This window comes from Salvelinus alpinus, chromosome 35, assembly GCF_045679555.1.
Source record: "Salvelinus alpinus chromosome 35, SLU_Salpinus.1, whole genome shotgun sequence".
Lineage (NCBI taxonomy): Eukaryota > Metazoa > Chordata > Actinopteri > Salmoniformes > Salmonidae > Salvelinus > Salvelinus alpinus.
The window spans coordinates 19,442,243-19,462,575 of NC_092120.1; the positions used below are offsets into that span (position 1 = coordinate 19,442,243).

Genomic DNA, 20,333 nt, shown 5'->3' on the forward strand with positions numbered 1-20,333 from the left:
GGATCAAAACAGCAGAGATCTTATGTGGTAGCCAAGGGATCAAAACAGCAGAGATCTTATGTGGTAGCCGAGGGATCAAAACAGCAGAGATCTTATGTGGTAGCCAAGGGATCAAAACAGCAGAGATCTTATATGGTAGCTAAGGGATCAAAACAGCAGAGATCTTATGTGGTAGCTAAGGGATCAAAACAGCAGATATCTTATGTGGTAGCTAAGGGATCAAAACAGCAGAGATCTTATGTGGTAGCTAAGGGATCAAAACAGCAGATATCTTATGTGGTAGCTAAGGGATCAAAACAGCAGAGATCTTATGTGGTAGCTAAGGGATCAAAACAGCAGAGATCTTATATGGTAGCTAAGGGATCAAAACAGCAGAGATCTTATATGGTAGCTAAGGGATCAAAACAGCAGAGATCTTATGTGGTAGCCAAGGGATCAAAACAGCAGAGATCTTATGTGGTAGCCAAGGGATCAAAACAGCAGAGATCTTATGTGGTAGCTAAGGGATCAAAACAGCAGAGATCTTATGTGGTAGCTAAGGGATCAAAACAGCAGAGATCTTATATGGTAGCTAAGGGATCAAAACAGCAGAGATCTTATGTGGTAGCCAAGGGATCAAAACAGCAGAGATCTTATGTGGTAGCCAAGGGATCAAAACAGCAGAGATCTTATGTGGTAGCCAAGGGATCAAAACAGCAGAGATCTTATATGGTAGCTAAGGGATCAAAACAGCAGAGATCTTATGTGGTAGCCAAGGGATCAAAACAGCAGAGATCTTATGTGGTAGCTAAGGGATCAAAACAGCAGAGATCTTATGTGGTAGCTAAGGGATCAAAACAGCAGAGATCTTATATGGTAGCTAAGGGATCAAAACAGCAGAGATCTTATGTGGTAGCCAAGGGATCAAAACAGCAGAGATCTTATGTGGTAGCCAAGGGATCAAAACAGCAGAGATCTTATGTGGTAGCCAAGGGATCAAAACAGCAGAGATCTTATATGGTAGCTAAGGGATCAAAACAGCAGAGATCTTATGTGGTAGCCAAGGGATCAAAACAGCAGAGATCTTATGTGGTAGCTAAGGGATCAAAACAGCAGAGATCTTATGTGGTAGCTAAGGGATCAAAACAGCAGAGATCTTATATGGTAGCTAAGGGATCAAAACAGCAGAGATCTTATGTGGTAGCCAAGGGATCAAAACAGCAGAGATCTTATGTGGTAGCCAAGGGATCAAAACAGCAGAGATCTTATGTGGTAGCTAAGGGATCAAAACAGCAGAGATCTTATATGGTAGCTAAGGGATCAAAACAGCAGATATCTTATGTGGTAGCTAAGGGATCAAAACAGCAGAGATCTTATGTGGTAGCCAAGGGATCAAAACAGCAGAGATCTTATGTGGTAGCCGAGGGATCAAAACAGCAGAGATCTTATGTGGTAGCCAAGGGATCAAAACAGCAGAGATCTTATATGGTAGCTAAGGGATCAAAACAGCAGAGATCTTATGTGGTAGCCAAGGGATCAAAACAGCAGAGATCTTATGTGGTAGCTAAGGGATCAAAACAGCAGAGATCTTATATGGTAGCCAAGGGATCAAAACAGCAGAGACGTTTAGCCTGGCGCTCCAATGATCTTAGTTGTTGCAGAAAATTGACCCACTGCATCTACGTTACATTGCTGGAAAGATTTTAAAACAAAGTAAATTACAATTCAACATGTGGAGATCTCCAAGCCAACTTATTGAAAACAAACTTTATTTCAGTAAATACAATTAAGGATAAATTCAATATAAAAATATGACATAAGGCAAATTGTCTAACTTGGTTATAGTTCAAATGAGAACTCAGTCTCATCTAGACAAGTCTGTCCCAACTTAGTGTCATGATGTTCGTCAACTGAAGGAAAGCATTTGACGTGACATTCCATCAATAAATGAACTCTTTTTGCTCTTCGACCACTGAAACAAACTAGAATAAAGTTAGTGTTCAGTCATGTCGCACATTTTTTTAATGACAAAATACTGACATCCATTAGTTAAAGTTATTCATTTGAAACCAATCATTTCTTGCTATTAGATAGCATTTTGCTAGTACAGATAAGGGCACCAAAGTGAACAGTGTATAAAGGACAAAGTAGGCACAGGGACTCACCTGTTAGGTTACAGTATGTTGCTCTGCAAGACTGAACAGACCCTTACCAACAAACCAGTACCACAAACACTGTTAAAGGAGTGTGTAAAATGGCTTCCCCCATAACTAGCTGTGACAGATGTCTTCTTCTTCGAGGACAACCCATGAAGCAATGTTTAAGGAATGTATTGAGTTGATCGGTCGGCTGAAACTCCAAAATAAGTCAAGTTGAGAGAAAGAAAGCCACTAGCAAATTTGCCTGGGAGTGTATTGGCTTGCATGGTGACGACAGCAAAAGCACAGACAGGCACGATTGGACATCAAAGCAAGCCCACTACCTGAGAGAAATATCTGCTAACATAAAAATAATAATTTACAGACGGGACAGATGGCTCTGAACAATATCTCAGTTATAATGCTGACAGGATGTCTTTTCAGTATTAGCCCTACCACTGTTAAAAGCCACCCACACGCCCGAGTCCAATGCTACAAATATGCCATAAAAAAAAAAAAACTGGGTTAGTAACATTCCCTGTTGAATCACTCAAAAACAGATTTAAATATTTTCAGTTGATTGTCAACCACATCCAACATTACTTCCCCAGAGGGAAGATTTAAATAATAAAATAGTGTTAGATTTAAAAAGACAACACAACCCCATCCATGTGTGTCATAAAAAGAGGGGAGGGCCTCTGACAACACAAAGACACAAATGTATCAGTAAAACACTTATAAAAACAAAAAACACACACTGGTTTGAGAACAGTTCTTTCACCGTAAGCCCTTTGACTGAAATGCATGACCTGATCAAGGATTCCGTCCCCAATGGGCCAACATGAGATTCCAGTTCATACTCAATGGAGTATGGAAGAAGCAAGGCCAACATGGAACCCTTAACCAATTAGCCTGATGGTTCAGTCTGTTTTAGAGACAGGCTAGCAGCTGGGGCTACTGGGTGATGCAGTTCTCTCCCATGTCCTGGGCGTAGCGGTCTGAGACGGTGGTGCGGAGCTCCTCCACGTCACGACGCAGCTGCTGGGCTTCAGTCAACTTCCTCTGGAGGACCTCAGGACTCAGCCAATCATCCACCTGCTCTGCCATGGGCGGGGGAGCTGGGGAGAAGAAGAAACAGTTACTACACACTATGAAAGTGACTTTTTTCCCTTTCTCTTCAGAATGTAGCCTTGTCGTTTTTTTACCTTTTGAATGGTCTTCAACGGGCAAAAATGTAGCGCATATGGTTTCAGCACAAACACATAAGGCCTCTGGCTGAAGTAAATTCATCAACCATAAAAAAAATACACACACACCTTAAATAACCAAACACTTTCAGGAAATTGATGATACAATCATCAAGCCCATTCAAAAGATAAGTGACAGACCTGGAAGTATGACGTAGGGTGACAACGTATTACAACGCTGGAAGTATTCTGTGGCTACAGCACTTAAATTGATCAAACATTCATCTTTTACCATTGCTCAAGCTACAACTGATAAGCGTTTCAGGATTAAGTGAAAAATAACGGCAGACTTTTTAAAAATGCTACTAAACCCTGCAGTGCAGTCATCACTCACATGTAATGCCAAGCAGCAGCGAGAGGTTGGGGTCTCGGCCCTGTGACCGCTGGGTCAGCACGTTGCAGAGGGAGCGCAGGTCACAGAGGCACGAGGCCATCTCCCCGTGGAGACGCTGGGTGAGGCGGGCCCCGGCCGGCCGCAGCGAGGACGACGTCCGGTCCAGGTTCACCCTCTCCGAGTCCTCCAGACGCTCATGGAGGGTCAGGTTCTGCTCCATTAGTTCCTGGTTCTGGGCCGACAGCTGGGAATACGCAGAAAACACACCGTTAGGAATGACAGAAATAGGCAACATATTCAACTCAATGTTTTTCTACACCTAAAATTGTTGGGTGCTGGAGACTCGTCATAGATACTCCATGTAAAATAAAATGGACAATTACAGCGTTCCAAAAGATTCAATACGTATGCAAAAATTCCGTTCCGGAGTTCCAAATTAAGCAGCAGCAGCTGAAAAGATGAGCTCCTACAAATATTGAAATGTAAATGTTTTTTTAGAGTAAAGTACTGTACATCGAAAAAAAATCAAAAGAAAACTGCAAACTGAATAGGAGACCAAACAAGCAGCAAACAAAGAAGAAAGGCTTTTGAAAAAGTAACCATTTTTCATAAAATTATACCGTTTTCTTAGCTAGCTAAGTTGTTTACCTGTTGCTAGGCAGTTGCTAGGGACATTCCTGAAAGAAGCTAGCTAGCTAACAAGGAGTGTCTAGTTGGCAGAAGAGAACAAGGGACAAAGAAGGGACAAAGTGGGACAAAATAAGGACAGAAGAAAAGGGAAAGGGGACATTAAGGTGAAGCAGTCCTCTAAAGACACAAAAGACAATAATACAAGAAACAACACTTCTATTGCCTCTCCCTCTACGATACGCACTTCCGGTTTGGTTTGGAGCGAGTAGTTGCATTCCGCTTTGCTCCACAGGTAGTATTACAGGTAGTATTACATTTCATTTCATTACAGTACAACAGTTTGATTTGTTTGATCTTAGCTGGCTACATAGCCGTCTTTGTATCCAAGATAATTGTGTAGTCTAGAGTAATTGTCGAGGTTACCTAGCCAGCTACACTTTCAAACAAAGTCAACAACGCAGCCACTGCTAGCTAGCCTATTTCACCAGCCAGCAGTACTATATCATTTTAGTCAATAAGATTTTTTGCAACGTAAGCTTAACTTTCTGAACATTCGAGACGTGTAGTCCACTTGTCATTCCAATCTCCTTTGCATTAGCGTAGCCTCTTCTGTAGCCTGTCAACTATGTGTCTGTCTATCCCTGTTCTCTCCTCTCTGCACAGACCATACAAACGCTTCACACCGCGTGGCCGCTGCTACTCTAACCTGGTGGTCCCAGCGCGCACGACCCACGTGGAGTTCCAGGTCTCAGGCAGCCTCTGGAACTGCCGATCTGCGGCCAACAAGGCAGAGTTCATCTCAGCCTATGCTTCCCTCCAGTCCCTCGACTTCTTGGCACTGACGGAAACATGGATTACCACTGATAACACTGCTACTCCTACTGCTCTCTCCTCGTCTGCCCACGTGTTCTCGCACACCCCGAGAGCTTCTGGTCAGCGGGGTGGTGGCACTGGGATCCTCATCTCTCCCAAGTGGACATTCTCTCTTTCTCCCCTGACCCATCTGTCTATCGCCTCCTTTGAATTCCATGCTGTCACAGTTACCAGCCCTTTCAAGCTTAACATCCTTATCATTTATCGCCCTCCAGGTTCCCTTGGAGAGTTCATCAATGAGCTTGACGCCCTGATAAGTTCCTTTCCTGAGGATGGCTCACCTCTCACAGTTCTGGGTGACTTTAACCTCCCCACGTCTACCTTTGACTCATTCCTCTCTGCCTCCTTCTTTCCACTCCTCTCCTCTTTTGACCTCACCCTCTCACCTTCCCCCCCTACTCACAAGGCAGGCAATACGCTTGACCTCATCTTTACTAGATGCTGTTCTTCCACTAATCTCATTGCAACTCCCCTCCAAGTCTCCGACCACTACCTTGTATCCTTTTCCCTCTCGCTCTCATCCAACACTTCCCACACTGCCCCTACTCGGATAGTATCGCGCCGTCCCAACCTTCGCTCTCTCTCCCCCGCTACTCTCTCCTCTTCCATCCTATCATCTCTTCCCTCTGCTCAAACCTTCTCCAACCTATCTCCTGATTCTGCCTCCTCAACCCTCCTCTCCTCCCTTTCTGCATCCTTTGACTCTCTATGTCCCCTATCCTCCAGGCCGGCTCGGTCCTCCCCTCCTGCTCCGTGGCTCGACGACTCATTGCGAGCTCACAGAACAGGGCTCCGGGCAGCCGAGCGGAAATGGAGGAAAACTCGCCTCCCTGCGGACCTGGCATCCTTTCACTCCCTCCTCTCTACATTCTCCTCTTCTGTCTCTGCTGCTAAAGCCAATTTCTACCACTCTAAATTCCAAGCATCTGCCTCTAACCCTAGGAAGCTCTTTGCCACCTTCTCCTCCCTCCTGAATCCTCCTCCCCCTCCTCCCCCCTCCTCCCTCTCTGCTGATGACTTCGTCAACCATTTTGAAAAGAAGGTCGACGACATCCGATCCTCGTTTGCTAAGTCAAACGACACCGCTGGTTCTGCTCACACTGCCCTACCCTGTGCTTTGACCTCTTTCTCCCCTCTCTCTCCAGATGAAATCTCGCGTCTTGTGACGGCCGGCCGCCCAACAACCTGCCCGCTTGACCCTATCCCCTCCTCTCTTCTCCAGACCATTTCCGGAGACCTTCTCCCTTACCTCACCTCGCTCATCAACTCATCCTTGACCGCTGGCTACGTCCCTTCCGTCTTCAAGAGAGCGAGAGTTGCACCCCTTCTGAAAAAACCTACACTCGATCCCTCCGATGTCAACAACTACAGACCAGTATCCCTTCTTTCTTTTCTCTCCAAAACTCTTGAACGTGCCGTCCTTGGCCAGCTCTCCTGCTATCTCTCTCAGAATGACCTTCTTGATCCAAATCAGTCAGGTTTCAAGACTAGTCATTCAACTGAGACTGCTCTTCTCTGTGTCACGGAGGCGCTCCGCACTGCTAAAGCTAACTCTCTCTCCTCTGCTCTCATCCTTCTAGACCTATCGGCTGCCTTTGATACTGTGAACCATCAGATCCTCCTCTCCACCCTCTCCGAGCTGGGCATCTCCGGCGCGGCCCACGCTTGGATTGCGTCCTACCTGACAGGTCGCTCCTACCAGGTGGCGTGGCGAGAATCTGTCTCCGCACCACGTGCTCTCACCACTGGTGTCCCCCAGGGCTCTGTTCTAGGCCCTCTCCTATTCTCGCTATACACCAAGTCACTTGGCTCTGTCATATCCTCACATGGTCTCTCCTATCATTGCTATGCAGACGACACACAATTAATCTTCTCCTTTCCCCCCTCTGATAACCAGGTGGTGAATCGCATCTCTGCATGTCTGGCAGACATATCAGTGTGGATGACGGATCACCACCTCAAGCTGAACCTCGGCAAGACGGAGCTGCTCTTCCTCCCGGGGAAGGACTGCCCGTTCCATGATCTCGCCATCACGGTTGACAACTCCATTGTGTCCTCCTCCCAGAGTGCTAAGAACCTTGGCGTGATCCTGGACAACACCCTGTCGTTCTCAACTAACATCAAGGCGGTGACCCGTTCCTGTAGGTTCATGCTCTACAACATTCGCAGAGTACGACCCTGCCTCACGCAGGAAGCGGCGCAGGTCCTAATCCAGGCACTTGTCATCTCCCGTCTGGATTACTGCAACTCGCTGTTGGCTGGGCTCCCTGCCTGTGCCATTAAACCCCTACAACTCATCCAGAACGCCGCAGCCCGTCTGGTGTTCAACTTTCCCAAGTTCTCTCACGTCACCCCGCTCCTCCGCTCTCTCCACTGGCTTCCAGTTGAAGCTCGCATCCGCTACAAGACCATGGTGCTTGCCTACGGAGCTGTGAGGGGAACGGCACCTCCGTACCTTCAGGCTCTGATCAGGCCCTACACCCAAACAAGGGCACTGCGTTCATCCACCTCTGGCCTGCTCGCCTCCCTACCTCTGAGGAAGTACAGTTCCCGCTCAGCCCAGTCAAAACTGTTCGCTGCTCTGGCACCCCAATGGTGGAACAAACTCCCTCACGACGCCAGGTCAGCGGAGTCAATCACCACCTTCCGGAGACACCTGAAACCCCACCTCTTTAAGGAATACCTAGGATAGGATAAAGTAATCCTTCTAGCCCCCCCCCCCCTTAAAAGAGTTAGATGCACTATTGTAAAGTGGTTGTTCCACTGGATATCATAAGGTGAATGCACCAATTTGTAAGTCGCTCTGGATAAGAGCGTCTGCTAAATGACTTAAATGTAATGTAAATGTAATGTGCATGGTTAATGAATAAGCATTGAAATGTAACCTACTGTCCAGTTCATCATTTTATGCATTAGGACAGAACATGAGCTCTGGGGCTCTCAAGAGGATTCCCATCAGAACATGGAGCAGAGCATTAGTTCCAGTAGCGGTGTAGCTCTGTCCTACCATCTCACCTCCTTCATGGCTGTGCGGAGCTGGAGCAAACCCTGCTCTTTAGAACAAACCTCCTCTCTCATCGCATGGGAGCTGCTCTCCTCCTGAGACAGCTGCTCCTCCAGGGTCTACACACAGGTCAGAGGTTGGACATGGGTTAGGCATGGCTACTAAGTCCACTTGGTTACTCATAGAGATATCATCCGAAGTGTGAACTGATTGAATTCGTATCACGTACTACGATCTGGGCGCCCAGTTTCTCCATCATCCTCAGCTGTTTCTCTAGGACCTGGAGAAGAGACGAACGGGAACGTTTTAGAACCAGCACTAGACGACGACCACAAAAAGCAGAGCAACATTTCAGAATGTAACGTACCGGGTGAAAATGTCAATGTAAGGAAGGAACAAGACTGACCTTTTTAAGTCTCTGCTGTTCCTCTCTCAGGCTGCTGTTCTCCCCTCGGAGTATTTCCACATCCAGGGAGGGTAACCTTGCCCCGTCCTCCAGGCCCTCCTGCACCCGCTCTTGTAAACTGACACACACAAAAACAAATGACCAAAACGGGTCATTATACAAACAGCGTAGGTTATACGAGTATATACGAGTTAAAAATCAGTGTGCGTGCACACCTGGTATGCGATCATGTCAGAATGAGTGTATAGCTGTGTGTGGGGTAGTAAAATACTTGGCCCTGGTTGGTTAGCTCAGAGAGTTTGCTCTTTTCTAACCATAGCGTCGAGCTTAGATTGGTGTGTGTGTGTGTACCTGGTGACAGTGGTGAGCAGCTCCCTCTCCCTGCGTCTCTGCTCCTCCAGCTGGGAGTCCTTCTCCCGGGTGTGTGAGCGACCCTCCTCCAGACACACCTCCAGCTCCCTGACCCGGCCCTGCAGCTGGGACGCCCGCTGCTCCGCCTCCGACAGCTAAAACACACACGCACGTCAGCACTAAACTCGGGGCACGCTCGTGTGTGGCTTTTGCGCTGGAGCTGCGCATATCAGACGATTTATACATCTCATTAATGCGATTCCTGAGACAGTGAACACAAAATCGCCAGACAGCAATAGAAAGACGACCTGGAAATTAACCATAAACACCCAGTCATTTTGACGAGGTAGGACGTAGTTGTGTTGAGTGAGAGGAAGGTATGTGTGTGTTTAATGCAGTCTGTGCTGGTTTTGACCTGTTTGCTCTGGCCCTGGTAGTCCTCCATAGTGGGCAGGTCAGCGAGGTAGCGCTCCAGAGTCTCGATGCGCTGCTGCTTCTCTCGGCTCTGCTCTGCCTCCTTCTGGCACTTCTTCTTCAGGCTGTTGATGTGCTTGTCCCGGCTGCGAATCTACACACGCGCAACGTTACGTATGGAATAACGGTCACTTTTCATAAATAGAAAAATTCCCAGACTGCAACACCACACACACACACCCAGTTATTAAGTCACATGAAATAACTGTGACGTTATGCAATTCGAAAAGGGAATCAGTTTATGTAATTAGCAACTGGACTACCAATGTAGCAGTGTGATGTTGTGGCCTGACGCTCAGCTTCTCACCCTCTCCTCCTGCTTCTTCAGCTCCTCGGCGTGCCTCTCGCCGGTCTCCCTCAGCGCATCGTTCAGGCGCCGCGTCTCCGCCTCCACGGCACCGAGGCGGCGCTCCGCCTCCGCCTTCTCCTGGGCGGCGCAGTCACCGCGCTCTGCAAACTGGGCCCGCAGGAAGGCATTCTCCCTCTGAGCCTCCTGGAAGACACACAGGGAAGACTTCGAGGTCATCCGTGTTCATGCAGTTTCAGCTCAATGAAGTGTGTGTGGGGCTCTGGATAAGAGAGTCTGCTAAGTGACAAAATGTGAAAGGATGGGCGAGTGTGTGTTCAGCTCACCTGCAGTCGGAGCAGACACACGTCGCCGTACGGAGCGCCGCGGCCGAGCAGGGCTCCGTGGACCTGCAGCTCGCTCTCCCGCAGCCGCTGCTCCAGCTGAGACATCTGCTGCTTCTGTCTACAACAACACAGGCCAGAGTAAAACACCAGTGACATGGTCAGATACCACACACACTTCCCCTAATACAGCCCGCTGTAAGTGTATAAAAAATATTTTGTTTTTCCAGGTAGGTCATTAGATATCTCTTACCCCAGGACACTTTAAAAGGAGCATCTTCATGGATCAGAGATTATATTCAGCCTACCCAAGGCTCTGATAAAGGCGCGCTACGCCAGAACGTAAGCCTGTTTGCCCCCCCCCAAAAAAACATATCTACGCACGCACTTTTTCCTTATATTCCTGGATAGTCACCAGTTGCAGTGTCCTGGGGTAAGGAATAGTTTCTTGGGATTATCCCGCAGTCGCGCAGCTGATTCTTTTGTTCAAGCAAGGCCGAAGTGAGTTTGGTTAACCTTTTCAATCTGAAGTAATAGGTGTGTACCTCTCGATGACGAGCTCCTTCTCCTTCAGAATGCTCTCGTTGGCTTTGATCGCCGCCTCCCACTTCCTGGTCTCTGGTGGCATGGAGCGGGTGGAGTAGAGAGCAGGGTACTGGCCCACTCCAGCAGTCATCATCTGCACACACACACACGATGTATTGGACATGTCTGACTCAACTATAAAGAATACCCAACAGCCTTATAACCAAGGAGGGGTTGAATGGAGCTGAAGGTTGTGACTAATAACTAATAGAAAGAAAACTAAATGTGAAACATACTGTGTCCGTAAAACGTATATAGGTTAAGAACTTTTTGGAAAGAGCACAGTTTGAAAGATATGGCAAATAGAAATTTGCTGTGTGTGTATGTGTATGTGTATGTATACATACAGTGGTGTAAAAATACTTTAAAATACTACTTCAGTAGTTTTTTGGGGTATCTGTACTTTAACTATTTATATTTTTCACAACTTCTACTTTTACTTCACTACATTCCTAAAGAAAATCCAGACCTACTACTTACTACTTAAGTAGGTCTGGATTTGGAGTCACACTCAAAATTAAAGTGGAAAACCACACTACAGGCCGATCCAACTTTGATGTAATGTTCTTAAAACAAGTCAAAATGAGGCTCAGTTGTGTGTGTGTGTGGCCTCCACATGCCTGTATGACCTCCCTACAACGCCTGGGCATGCTCCTGATGAGGTGGCGGATGGTCTCCTGAGGGATCTCCTCCCAGACCTGGACTAAAGCATCCGCCAACTCCTGGACAGTCTGTGGTGCAACGTGGCGTTGGTGGATGGAGCGAGACATGATGTCCCAGATGTGCTCAATTGGATTCAGGTCTGGGGAACGGGCGGGCCAGTCCATAGCATCAATGCCTTCCTCTTGCAGGAACTGCTGACACACTCCAGCCACATGAGGTCTAGCATTGTCTTGCATTAGGAGGAACCCAGGGCCAACCGCACCAGCATATGGTCTCACAAGGGGTCTGAGGATCTCATCTCGGTACCTAATGGCAGTCAGGCTACCTCTGGCGAGCCCATGGAGGGCTGTGTGGCCCCCCAAAGAAATGCCACCCCACACCATGACTGAACCACCGCCAAACCGGTCATGCTGAAGGATGTTGCAGGCAGCAGAACGTTCTCCACGGCGTCTCCAGACTGTCACGTCTGTCACATGTGCTCAGTGTGAACCTGCTTTCATCTGTGAAGAACACAGGGCGCCAGTGGCGAATTTGCCAAACGTCCTGCACGGTGTTGGGCTGTAAGCACAACCCCCACCTGTGGACGTCGGGCCCTCATACCACCCTCATGGAGTCTGTTTCGGACCGTTTGAGCAGACACATGCACATTTGTGGCCTGCTGGAGGTCATTTTGCAGGGCTCTGGCAGTGCTCCTCCTTGCACAAAGGCGGCGGTAGCGGTCCTGCTGCTGGGTTGTTGCCCTCTTACGGCCTCCTCCACGTCTCCTGATGTACTGGCCTGTCTCCTGGTAGCGCCTCCATGCTCTGGACACTACGCTGACAGACACAGCAAACCTTCTTGCCACAGCTTGCATTGATGTGCCATCCTGGATGAGCTGCACTACCTGAGCCACTTGTGTGGGTTGTAGACTCCGTCTCATGCTACCACTAGAGTGAAAGCACCGCCAGCATTCAAAAGTGACCAAAACATCAGCCAGGAAGCATAGGAACTGAGAAGTGGTCTGTGGTCACCACCTGCAGAACCACTCCTTTATTGGGGGTGTCTTGCTAATTGCCTATAATTTCCACCTTTTGTCTATTCCATTTGCACAACAGCATGTGAAATTTATTGTCAATCAGTGTTGCATCCTAAGTGGACAGTTTGATTTCACAGAAGTGTGATTGACTTGGAGATACATTGTGTTGTTTAAGTGTTCCCTTTATTTTTTTGAGCAGTATATATATATATATATATATATATATATATATATATATATATATATATATATATATATATATATATATATATATATATATATATATATATATAACCAGTCAAAAGTTTGGACACCTAATCATTCAAGGGTTTTTCTTTATTGTTTACTAAAGGACACCAATAATAAGAAGAGACTTGCTTGGGCTAAGAAACACGAGAATTGGACCAGTGAAAATCTGTCCTTTGGTCAAAATTTGAGATTTTTGGTTCAAACCCCTGTGTCTTTGTGAGATGCAGAGTATGTGAATGGATGATCTCCGCATGGGTGGTTCCCACTGTGAAGCATTGAGGAGGTGTGATGGTGTGGGGTGCTTTGCTGGTGACACTGTCAGTGATTTATTTAGAGTTCAAGGCACACTTAACCAGCATGGCTACCACAGCATTCTGCAGCGATACACCATCCCATCTGGTTTGCCCTTAGTGGGACTATAATTTCGTTTTTCAACAAGACAATGGCCCAACACACCTCCAGCCTGTGTAAGGGCTATTTGACCAAGAAGGAGAGTGATGGAGTGCTGCATCAGATGGCCTGGCCTCCACAATCACCCGACCTCAACCCAATTGAGATGGTTTGGGATGATTTGGACCGCAGGGTGAAGGAAAAGTAGCCAACAAGTGCTCAGCATATGTGGGAACTCCTTCAAGACTGTTGGAAAATCATTCCAGGTGAAGCTGGTTGAGAGAATGCCAAGAGTGTGCAAAGCTGTCATGAAGGCAAACGGTGGCTACTTGAAGAAACTCAAATATAAAATATATTTTGATTTGTTTAACACAAATTTTTGGTTACTACATGATTCCATATGTGTTATTCCATTTTGATGTCATCACTATTATTCTACAATGTAAAAAATAAATAAAAACCCTTGAATGAGTGTGTCCAAACTTCTGACTGGTAGTGTGTGTGTGTGTGTATGTATATATTTTTTTGCATATGGGGGATTGGAAGTGATGCAGACAATAACACTGATGGAAGCTACAATAAATACAAAAATGTAAAAAAGAAGGCCATCTTCTCTAAATTTGGCAACATTCAACCACTTTACTCACTTAACATGTTTTCCGTTGTCCTAACATTCGCATTTTGAGCAGGTCTAATGTTAACTACATGTGTACTCCAGAGTGAAATGGGTCAGTCTTACGCTAGCTGTTCTTACGTCTAAATGCTCAGCTCACCTGCATCTGCTCCACTTGCACGCGGAGACTCTCCAGCTGCTGCTTGTGCTGCTGTTGCTGCTGCCAACTGAGCAGCTCGCTGCATCTCTCCTGCAGCATGGGTTCATAGGCCTTGGCCTCTCTCAACAGAGCCTGGGTCTGCAGATACAGAGAGCTGGGGTACACACCTGCTGACCCAGCCACAGTTCCACCGGGCTGGCTGCTCCTCTGGCTGTAGGGGTCTGGAGCTCCGGGGACCCCTGGCCTTGTCTCGGGGAGAGCCTTGTACGAGTGCTCCATGGCGCCCCTGTAGGCTTCTCCGCTGCACTCGGGAGTCACCCCCAGGCTGGTCATCTGGAGCCTGAGTCGGACGTCGGGGCAGTAGCCCGCCAGCAGGGCAGATTGGTTCATTGTGGGCTCCATGGCGGGCATGTCAAACCTCTGGCCCTCTTCCATGCAAGAGTGGTCCCCCGAGGGGAACAAAGAGTGGTCTAGTCCGTTCACGAGGCTGCGGTAGCGGCTCAAGCAGTCTGGCTTGGGCCCGGCGGGGTCGGCTCCCCCCATGCCGTCTTGTGCCATGTCCAGGTTGGGGGAAGAGGCTGATTTGGAGAGGGAGGACGACTTCGAGCTGGAGGTTCCACTGGATGTTCGGGAGCCCGAGGAGGGCCTGTGTGCCTCGGCAGAAGCCTGGCAATCTTCTTGGGAACAGGGCTGGGGTTTGGAGGCCGGTGGTCCGGCCGTGGAAGGCATGACATGGGCAGTGGGGATGGGAATCTGACTGCGGATGGGCTGGAACGAGGGGCTGCTGCTGGAACTGCAGAAATCTGGAGGGGCAAAAGAAAGGGACCATTGGATTTGGGTACGAATTTGAAGCAGCATTCATTCAGTAACAATAAAAAGGTACATTGCTTTCACTGGGAAGTGGTGAACAAAACTGCCACTCGGGTGACATTGAACTCAGTGAATGGCCTTAGAGTACAACTCTTTCTTTCTCCAAACAATCTCTGGCCTAAGATTCCTTTACAGAGAGCTGGTATGAGCTGGTATGATATACCTACTCAATACCAGCCACACTATTTTCAGATGGTGATGTGAAGCATCAGTGGGCGGCCCACTTTGCCTGTCAGGTGACACCGCTAGTACTGACAGACCTAGTAAGTAGACCTTAGCCAACTCAACTTAAAAGTAACAGGTCTAGAACATGCGTCTTAGGGGGTCATCCCTGGTCCATCCCAAAGAATTAAAAAAAAAAAGGGCAGCGTATAATTCAAATAAACCTTAACGAGACAGTCGTGTTTGCTTTTATTTCATTGCCAACAGAAAGACCATTCATGCACGAACCGAGAAACCCATCCTCCTTACCACATGCAAGAACTGACAGGCAAATAGCCTAACCTCAGATCATGAGACCACACACCAAAGATAACGGCTACAAAGTGTGATAACGTCTACAGAGCAATATTTTGAAATGGAAACCGTTAGCCACATTGGTTTTCAAATGAAGAAACATCAGCGTTTAAAGCACTGGAAACTAGTAAAAAACAACTAGGCCTGTGTGACAGCAGACCCCATACACAAGCCCTATTTCATTACAGCTATTTCAAGAGAAACCGACAGCACTGCTCACCTGGCACTCACTCCGACACTGGGAGAAACGTCTTATCAACCGTGACATTTAACAGCCCAGTGGAAGGGGTGAGCTGCAGCAGCAAGATGTTTAATGCGGTTGCCTAATTCCTTCCAATGCATTTTTCTGGAGGCTCGAAGGTTCTAGGCTGACATCAGTGTAGTGTCTTGTACAGCAGGGAGTATTGTCCTAGAGAATAACCAAGCCAGGCTGCCCTGTACAGCGCTCGGAGAAACCACACACAAACAGACACAGGCAGGAAAGGTTAGGGGTATTTATAGCCCCACTCTCAGGTTACAGAGTGATCCGTGCTGGCTGCTTATTTAAGCACCTAGTCCTCGCCCACCTTCCCGCGCACGTCACATGCGTACACCCCAAAAGCGAGACTAAAAACAGTGAGGGAGGCTAAAAACCTCATTTTGTACAGAGCCATGCTTAGCAATGGCAGGGGAAAATAACAATTAGTGAGCACGAAAACGGGAAGGAACTGGCAAAGAGAGGCTCTTCCAGTGAAAACATTCTTCAAATTAAACGTTCAGGTGCCCTCAAGGCTCGACTGATTCATGAGTCTGTCTGGCTAGAACAAGTCCAAACTGCTCTGACGCTTTGAGGGAGAACAAACTAGGCCTATGTGGAATTAAAGTTGAGAATTAATTATCCAGCAGGTAATGGTTTGTAAACTCACTCAAAACCTAATTTGGCAAAGATCTAATATAAAATACTACTCCGGCAGTACCGGAATAACTGTGACCAAAACATAAATGTATCACAAATAGAAATAGAGAATTGGATAGTAGGATACAATCAGGGGCATTCAAAGACCAAACAACTTCATCCAGGGCCCCAAAAACAACACATCAGTGCCTATGAAAGATGACCTGTCAGACTGACCTTTGAACTCTCTGACATGACACTATGTCCACACTGACCCTTTCCTTTGACAGTTTAGACTGGAGTAAGGGAGTTGAAGGAGTCAAGACTCATGTTGCTAAGCACCGTTATCAGTTACAGCACGGGGGAAAATCAGCTGCACTAGCTTGCCTGACAGTTGGGCGCAAACAGAAATGTCTCGTTAAATGCAATTCTCCTTTTAGGTGTTCAATTGTGAAGGCAGATGGCATGGCGTGATTACAATAGTTTAATGGACTCACGCCCAATTATTAGGAACTATAGAATCACAAGTAGGCTTACCACAGGCGCGCGCACACACACACTACTAAAGCACTCCAGTCTCACCTTCAATAGGGCACACAGACAGTACACACACATCCAGTCTTAGTACTCCCAAATGATGTTCTCATTTAAACCCCATCGGGTGCAGCTAATCTGTGAGCATTACATGTATCACTCAGCAAAGAAGGGGGCAAGGGTTCAGTGTTTCCATTTAGCTGTCCAGCCCTGGCATTCTCCCCCCCCGCCCCATCCCTCAATTAGGTTGGCAGAGCCACCTGGTAAGGAATATAATCTACCCCTGTAAATCTCCTGAGCACATCACCCTGCCTATAAATAGGCTGTACTCAACAACAGAGGATGCTGACCTCCGACCCCTTGTTCCAAACATAACAGTCGCAGAGAGAAACAGCAACCTGCTGTGGGTTTCTCCTCTTCATTCCCATCGACTGCTCTCAAGTTGATATGGTAGGTAGGGCGGCAGGTAGACTAGCGGTTTAGAGTGTTGGACCAGTCACTTAAAAGGCCACTGGTTCGATTCCCCCCCAGCTGAATTGTTCCTGTAAGTCGCTCTGGATAAGAGCATCTGCAAAATGACTTAAATGTAAGTTCAGCGAGTCACACATACCTTGATCTGTGCTAATCTGACAACAGCATTGTGATAAGCCAATAAACCTGACAATCACCTCATACACCTGATAATCGTTTTCCAACTCTATGAATGTCTGGCATCTCTGGAACTAAGGCATTTCAAATTGATATTCAGAGGTCGATCTGAACAAAAAGCTAACTTTTATAAGCTAACTGTTCCTAGGCCGTCATTGAAGATAAGAATTTGTTCTTAACTGACTTGCCTAGTTAAATAAAGGTAAAATGTAAAAAAATAAGACATTAAAATTGTGAGCTAGTCAGCACTCAGCAGTGTAACTAACATTACGCACCATGGAGAACATAGAGAACAGTGTGTACTGTGTACGGCTGTGTGGGGGGTGTTACAGAACTGAGCTATATCACGTGCTGTATAATAAGCATGGGTGTTACGGTAGTACACGCCAGGAAGTCAGAGCAAGAGGGAACGTTCTCACCTTCTGTGCTGTCAGATGGGGTGACGCCTAGCCCCGTGTCCCCACTGTCCGCTGTCCCAGGTCGGCGGCCAAAGCGGCTCTGGAACTTCTCAGACACAGCTGGCGTCTGCCACTCCATGTCAGGAATCCCAGCTGAAACACATACATGTGTGAAAAGTACAACCAACATCCACAAGGTGACACTAATAGCATTTCACGACAAGCAGGTATTCCCCCCCCCCCCTCTTCATTTTGATGGAGGCTAAAGGCGTCCTCATAGCTACATAGGTTCTGTTTGCTCCTAGCAGAACTTGGTTAGGCGAAGCGAGTGTGTTCTCATACTCCCTAAAGACCTCTGCTTAAAAAAAAAACGAGGCAATATTGTTGTTTGTCCCACTTGAGCCACCGTAGCAACAACACTGCCAGAAACACTCTCAAAATAGTCTTTATTAATCTAAGATAAATCAAGAAAACTGTAATTCATTTTGATGATTTTTCAGAGGACATCTTAGTCATATTTTTTTGTGGGGTGACAAACACTTCCTGTTCCCACTCCTACTAGGAGTAGTACTGTTGACCGATCACCAACGAATGGGCGTAGACTTCGGCTACAAAACTTGAAATTGCTACAATATATATATATATAGTGTGTGCACAAACAGCCGGGGAAGAAACCTGCCAAAGACCAAAATGTCATAATATAGGCGCAAACTGTTTAGACTGGGAAGCATACGGTAAGCTTTACGTGTCAGCTTAGTCTCCAGGTATCTCTGTGAGGTGGTCATTCCACTCACGTCAGGCAGGTAGCCTAGTGGTTAGAGCGTTTGGCCAGTAACAGAGAGGTTGCTAGATCAAATCTCCGAGCTGCCAAGGTAAAAATCTGTCGTGCTGTCCCTGAACAAGGCAGTTAACCCACTGTTCCTAGACCGTCATTGTAAATAAGAATTTGTTCTTAACTGGCTTGCCTACATAAATAAAAATAAATGTCACCTGTCAAGAAAGGAGAGTGATATTATGAACATCTGTGTGAAGTTCTGGGCCACATTCAGTTGCAGATAGAAATGCCATAATGTGTTCTAAATAATATATTTATATCTGAACGTTTCAAAATGTTGTGTCCTGCTGAACGTGCTCCTTGAGTGGACAAATAGCACAGATTGTTCTAGCCCTTGAGCAATGTGAACTGCAGAACAGTGAGAGAAAAGTATAGGAAGATACAAAACACAAGCCCTTCCCTCCCCCTTGTTAAAAAAAATATCACAGCAATTGCTCAAAAGACCACAAAGTAGAGCCACAGGAACATTAGGAATTTCAGGGAGTATTTCTGGGCAGACACAGATCAACTGAAAGAACAAACACCTCGAGATTACATAACGGGAGCTTGAGTGGTTTAATGGAGGGGTGTGAGAGTCTAAACTCAATTTAAGAGCCCAGGGGGCGAGGGGAATGTTACACAGTTGTATCAGAAACACTCAATGTAATCTGCTGAAGATACCATATTCCAGTTGAAGTTAGCCCAAATGACTGGAAAACAGATGATTCTCGCTCTGATTAAGTTAGAAAGCGAGATCTGTGTAACTAACCATCTACCTAGATATAGCTTATGCCAGTTAGCTATTGGTCAGCTAAATAACGTTACCAAGCGAACACGGTCAGTGCTATCCGGGATTCTTGGGACGTGCCTTCACTAAACCCTACCCGAACCCTTATCTTAACCATTTTAAAATGTTAACTTCAATGCTGGGGGGAAAGAATAACACGGACCCTTGAACTAACGAGATAACGAGATAGTTAACGTTAGCTAGCTAACGTTACCTACTGTTACCTAACTAACGTAACTAATATAAAGTCGATGGCTAACTTACATGTTAAATGTGTTTGTTAGTTATCTATCTTGTTTAATAAAAAGCTAAGTTTGGTCGGCTGCCTAGCAAATTAGCTAGCTAACTCAATACAAATAACAACGTTAGCTAGCTAACAAAGTTGCGTTAATGACATAACATTAGCTATCAGTAACGCTAGCAACCCATAGCGACAGCGTAACAGAACTTCGTCACCTAAACCTACCTTTTCTGCAATACTTGAAAATTAACTCCTTGAGTGTGCCGAGATTAGCACATGTGTAATTTCGGTCGCTCTCAAGAAATCGTTCTCCTTTGCCAGCTGCTGTTCTAGAGTTTAGCTAGCTAACCGTCTCTGATTTGACTCAAACAACACTACAAGCTGTTAGCAACTTCAGAGTCCCGCCCATTTTAAAATAGAAGGGAGACATGGGAATGTTCCATTTGTCTGGCCTAGTCCTTTGATCTGATTATGATAGAATTGGTAGATTGTGCAGTAGAATTATTGAACATAGAGCAAACAAACTTAATTCCTTGTCTTGAGACTCAAGTAAATTACAACAGAAGTCATTTATCTGTCTTTTTTAGCATTGTGGGCCTGAGAAACAACATACGAAACACATACGCATGTAAACATTTAGGAAAGTACAAAACAACTTGATGCATTTGGCTCAGTGATTGAGTGATACTTTTTACTCTTCTTGTCTATTGGATTACACGTGTCATCCGTTTACACGAATCAGATTGGCATTTGAAGCAATTATCTCAAATAAGCTTTTGGTGTAAAACATAGTAGACTATTTAGCATTTGGAGGACATGCCAGTCACCGTGTTGACTTATTATCAGTCACTGCAGAACAGTAGTTCAGATTTCACAGTCCGGGAGGTAGTCTTGTTCACTTTGGCATACA

The 20,333-nt window shown here is 46.5% G+C and overlaps 1 protein-coding gene across 2 annotated transcripts; it reads right to left on the reverse strand.

Annotated features, from left to right (window-relative positions):
* Positions 1-1,731: 1,731 nt before the first annotated feature.
* LOC139564127 (centrosomal protein of 85 kDa-like) lies at positions 1,732-19,812 on the reverse strand. 2 transcript variants are annotated; one of them, XM_071383341.1, is made up of 13 exons: positions 19,649-19,812; positions 17,603-17,734; positions 13,742-14,544; positions 10,612-10,745; positions 10,070-10,187; positions 9,744-9,929; positions 9,378-9,530; positions 8,963-9,117; positions 8,612-8,729; positions 8,435-8,485; positions 8,217-8,324; positions 3,699-3,942; positions 1,732-3,235 (listed from the first exon to the last, which is right to left on the reverse strand). In XM_071383341.1, exons 2-13 carry the CDS (start codon positions 17,718-17,720, stop codon positions 3,072-3,074), a joined length of 2,352 nt encoding a protein of 783 aa, XP_071239442.1. In that variant the 5' UTR covers positions 17,721-17,734; positions 19,649-19,812; the 3' UTR covers positions 1,732-3,071. The 2 variants fall into 2 exon arrangements, with proteins under 2 accessions (XP_071239442.1, XP_071239443.1); XM_071383342.1 differs by lacking the exons at positions 17,603-17,734; positions 19,649-19,812 and adding an exon at positions 15,348-15,475.
* Positions 19,813-20,333: the final 521 nt, after the last annotated feature.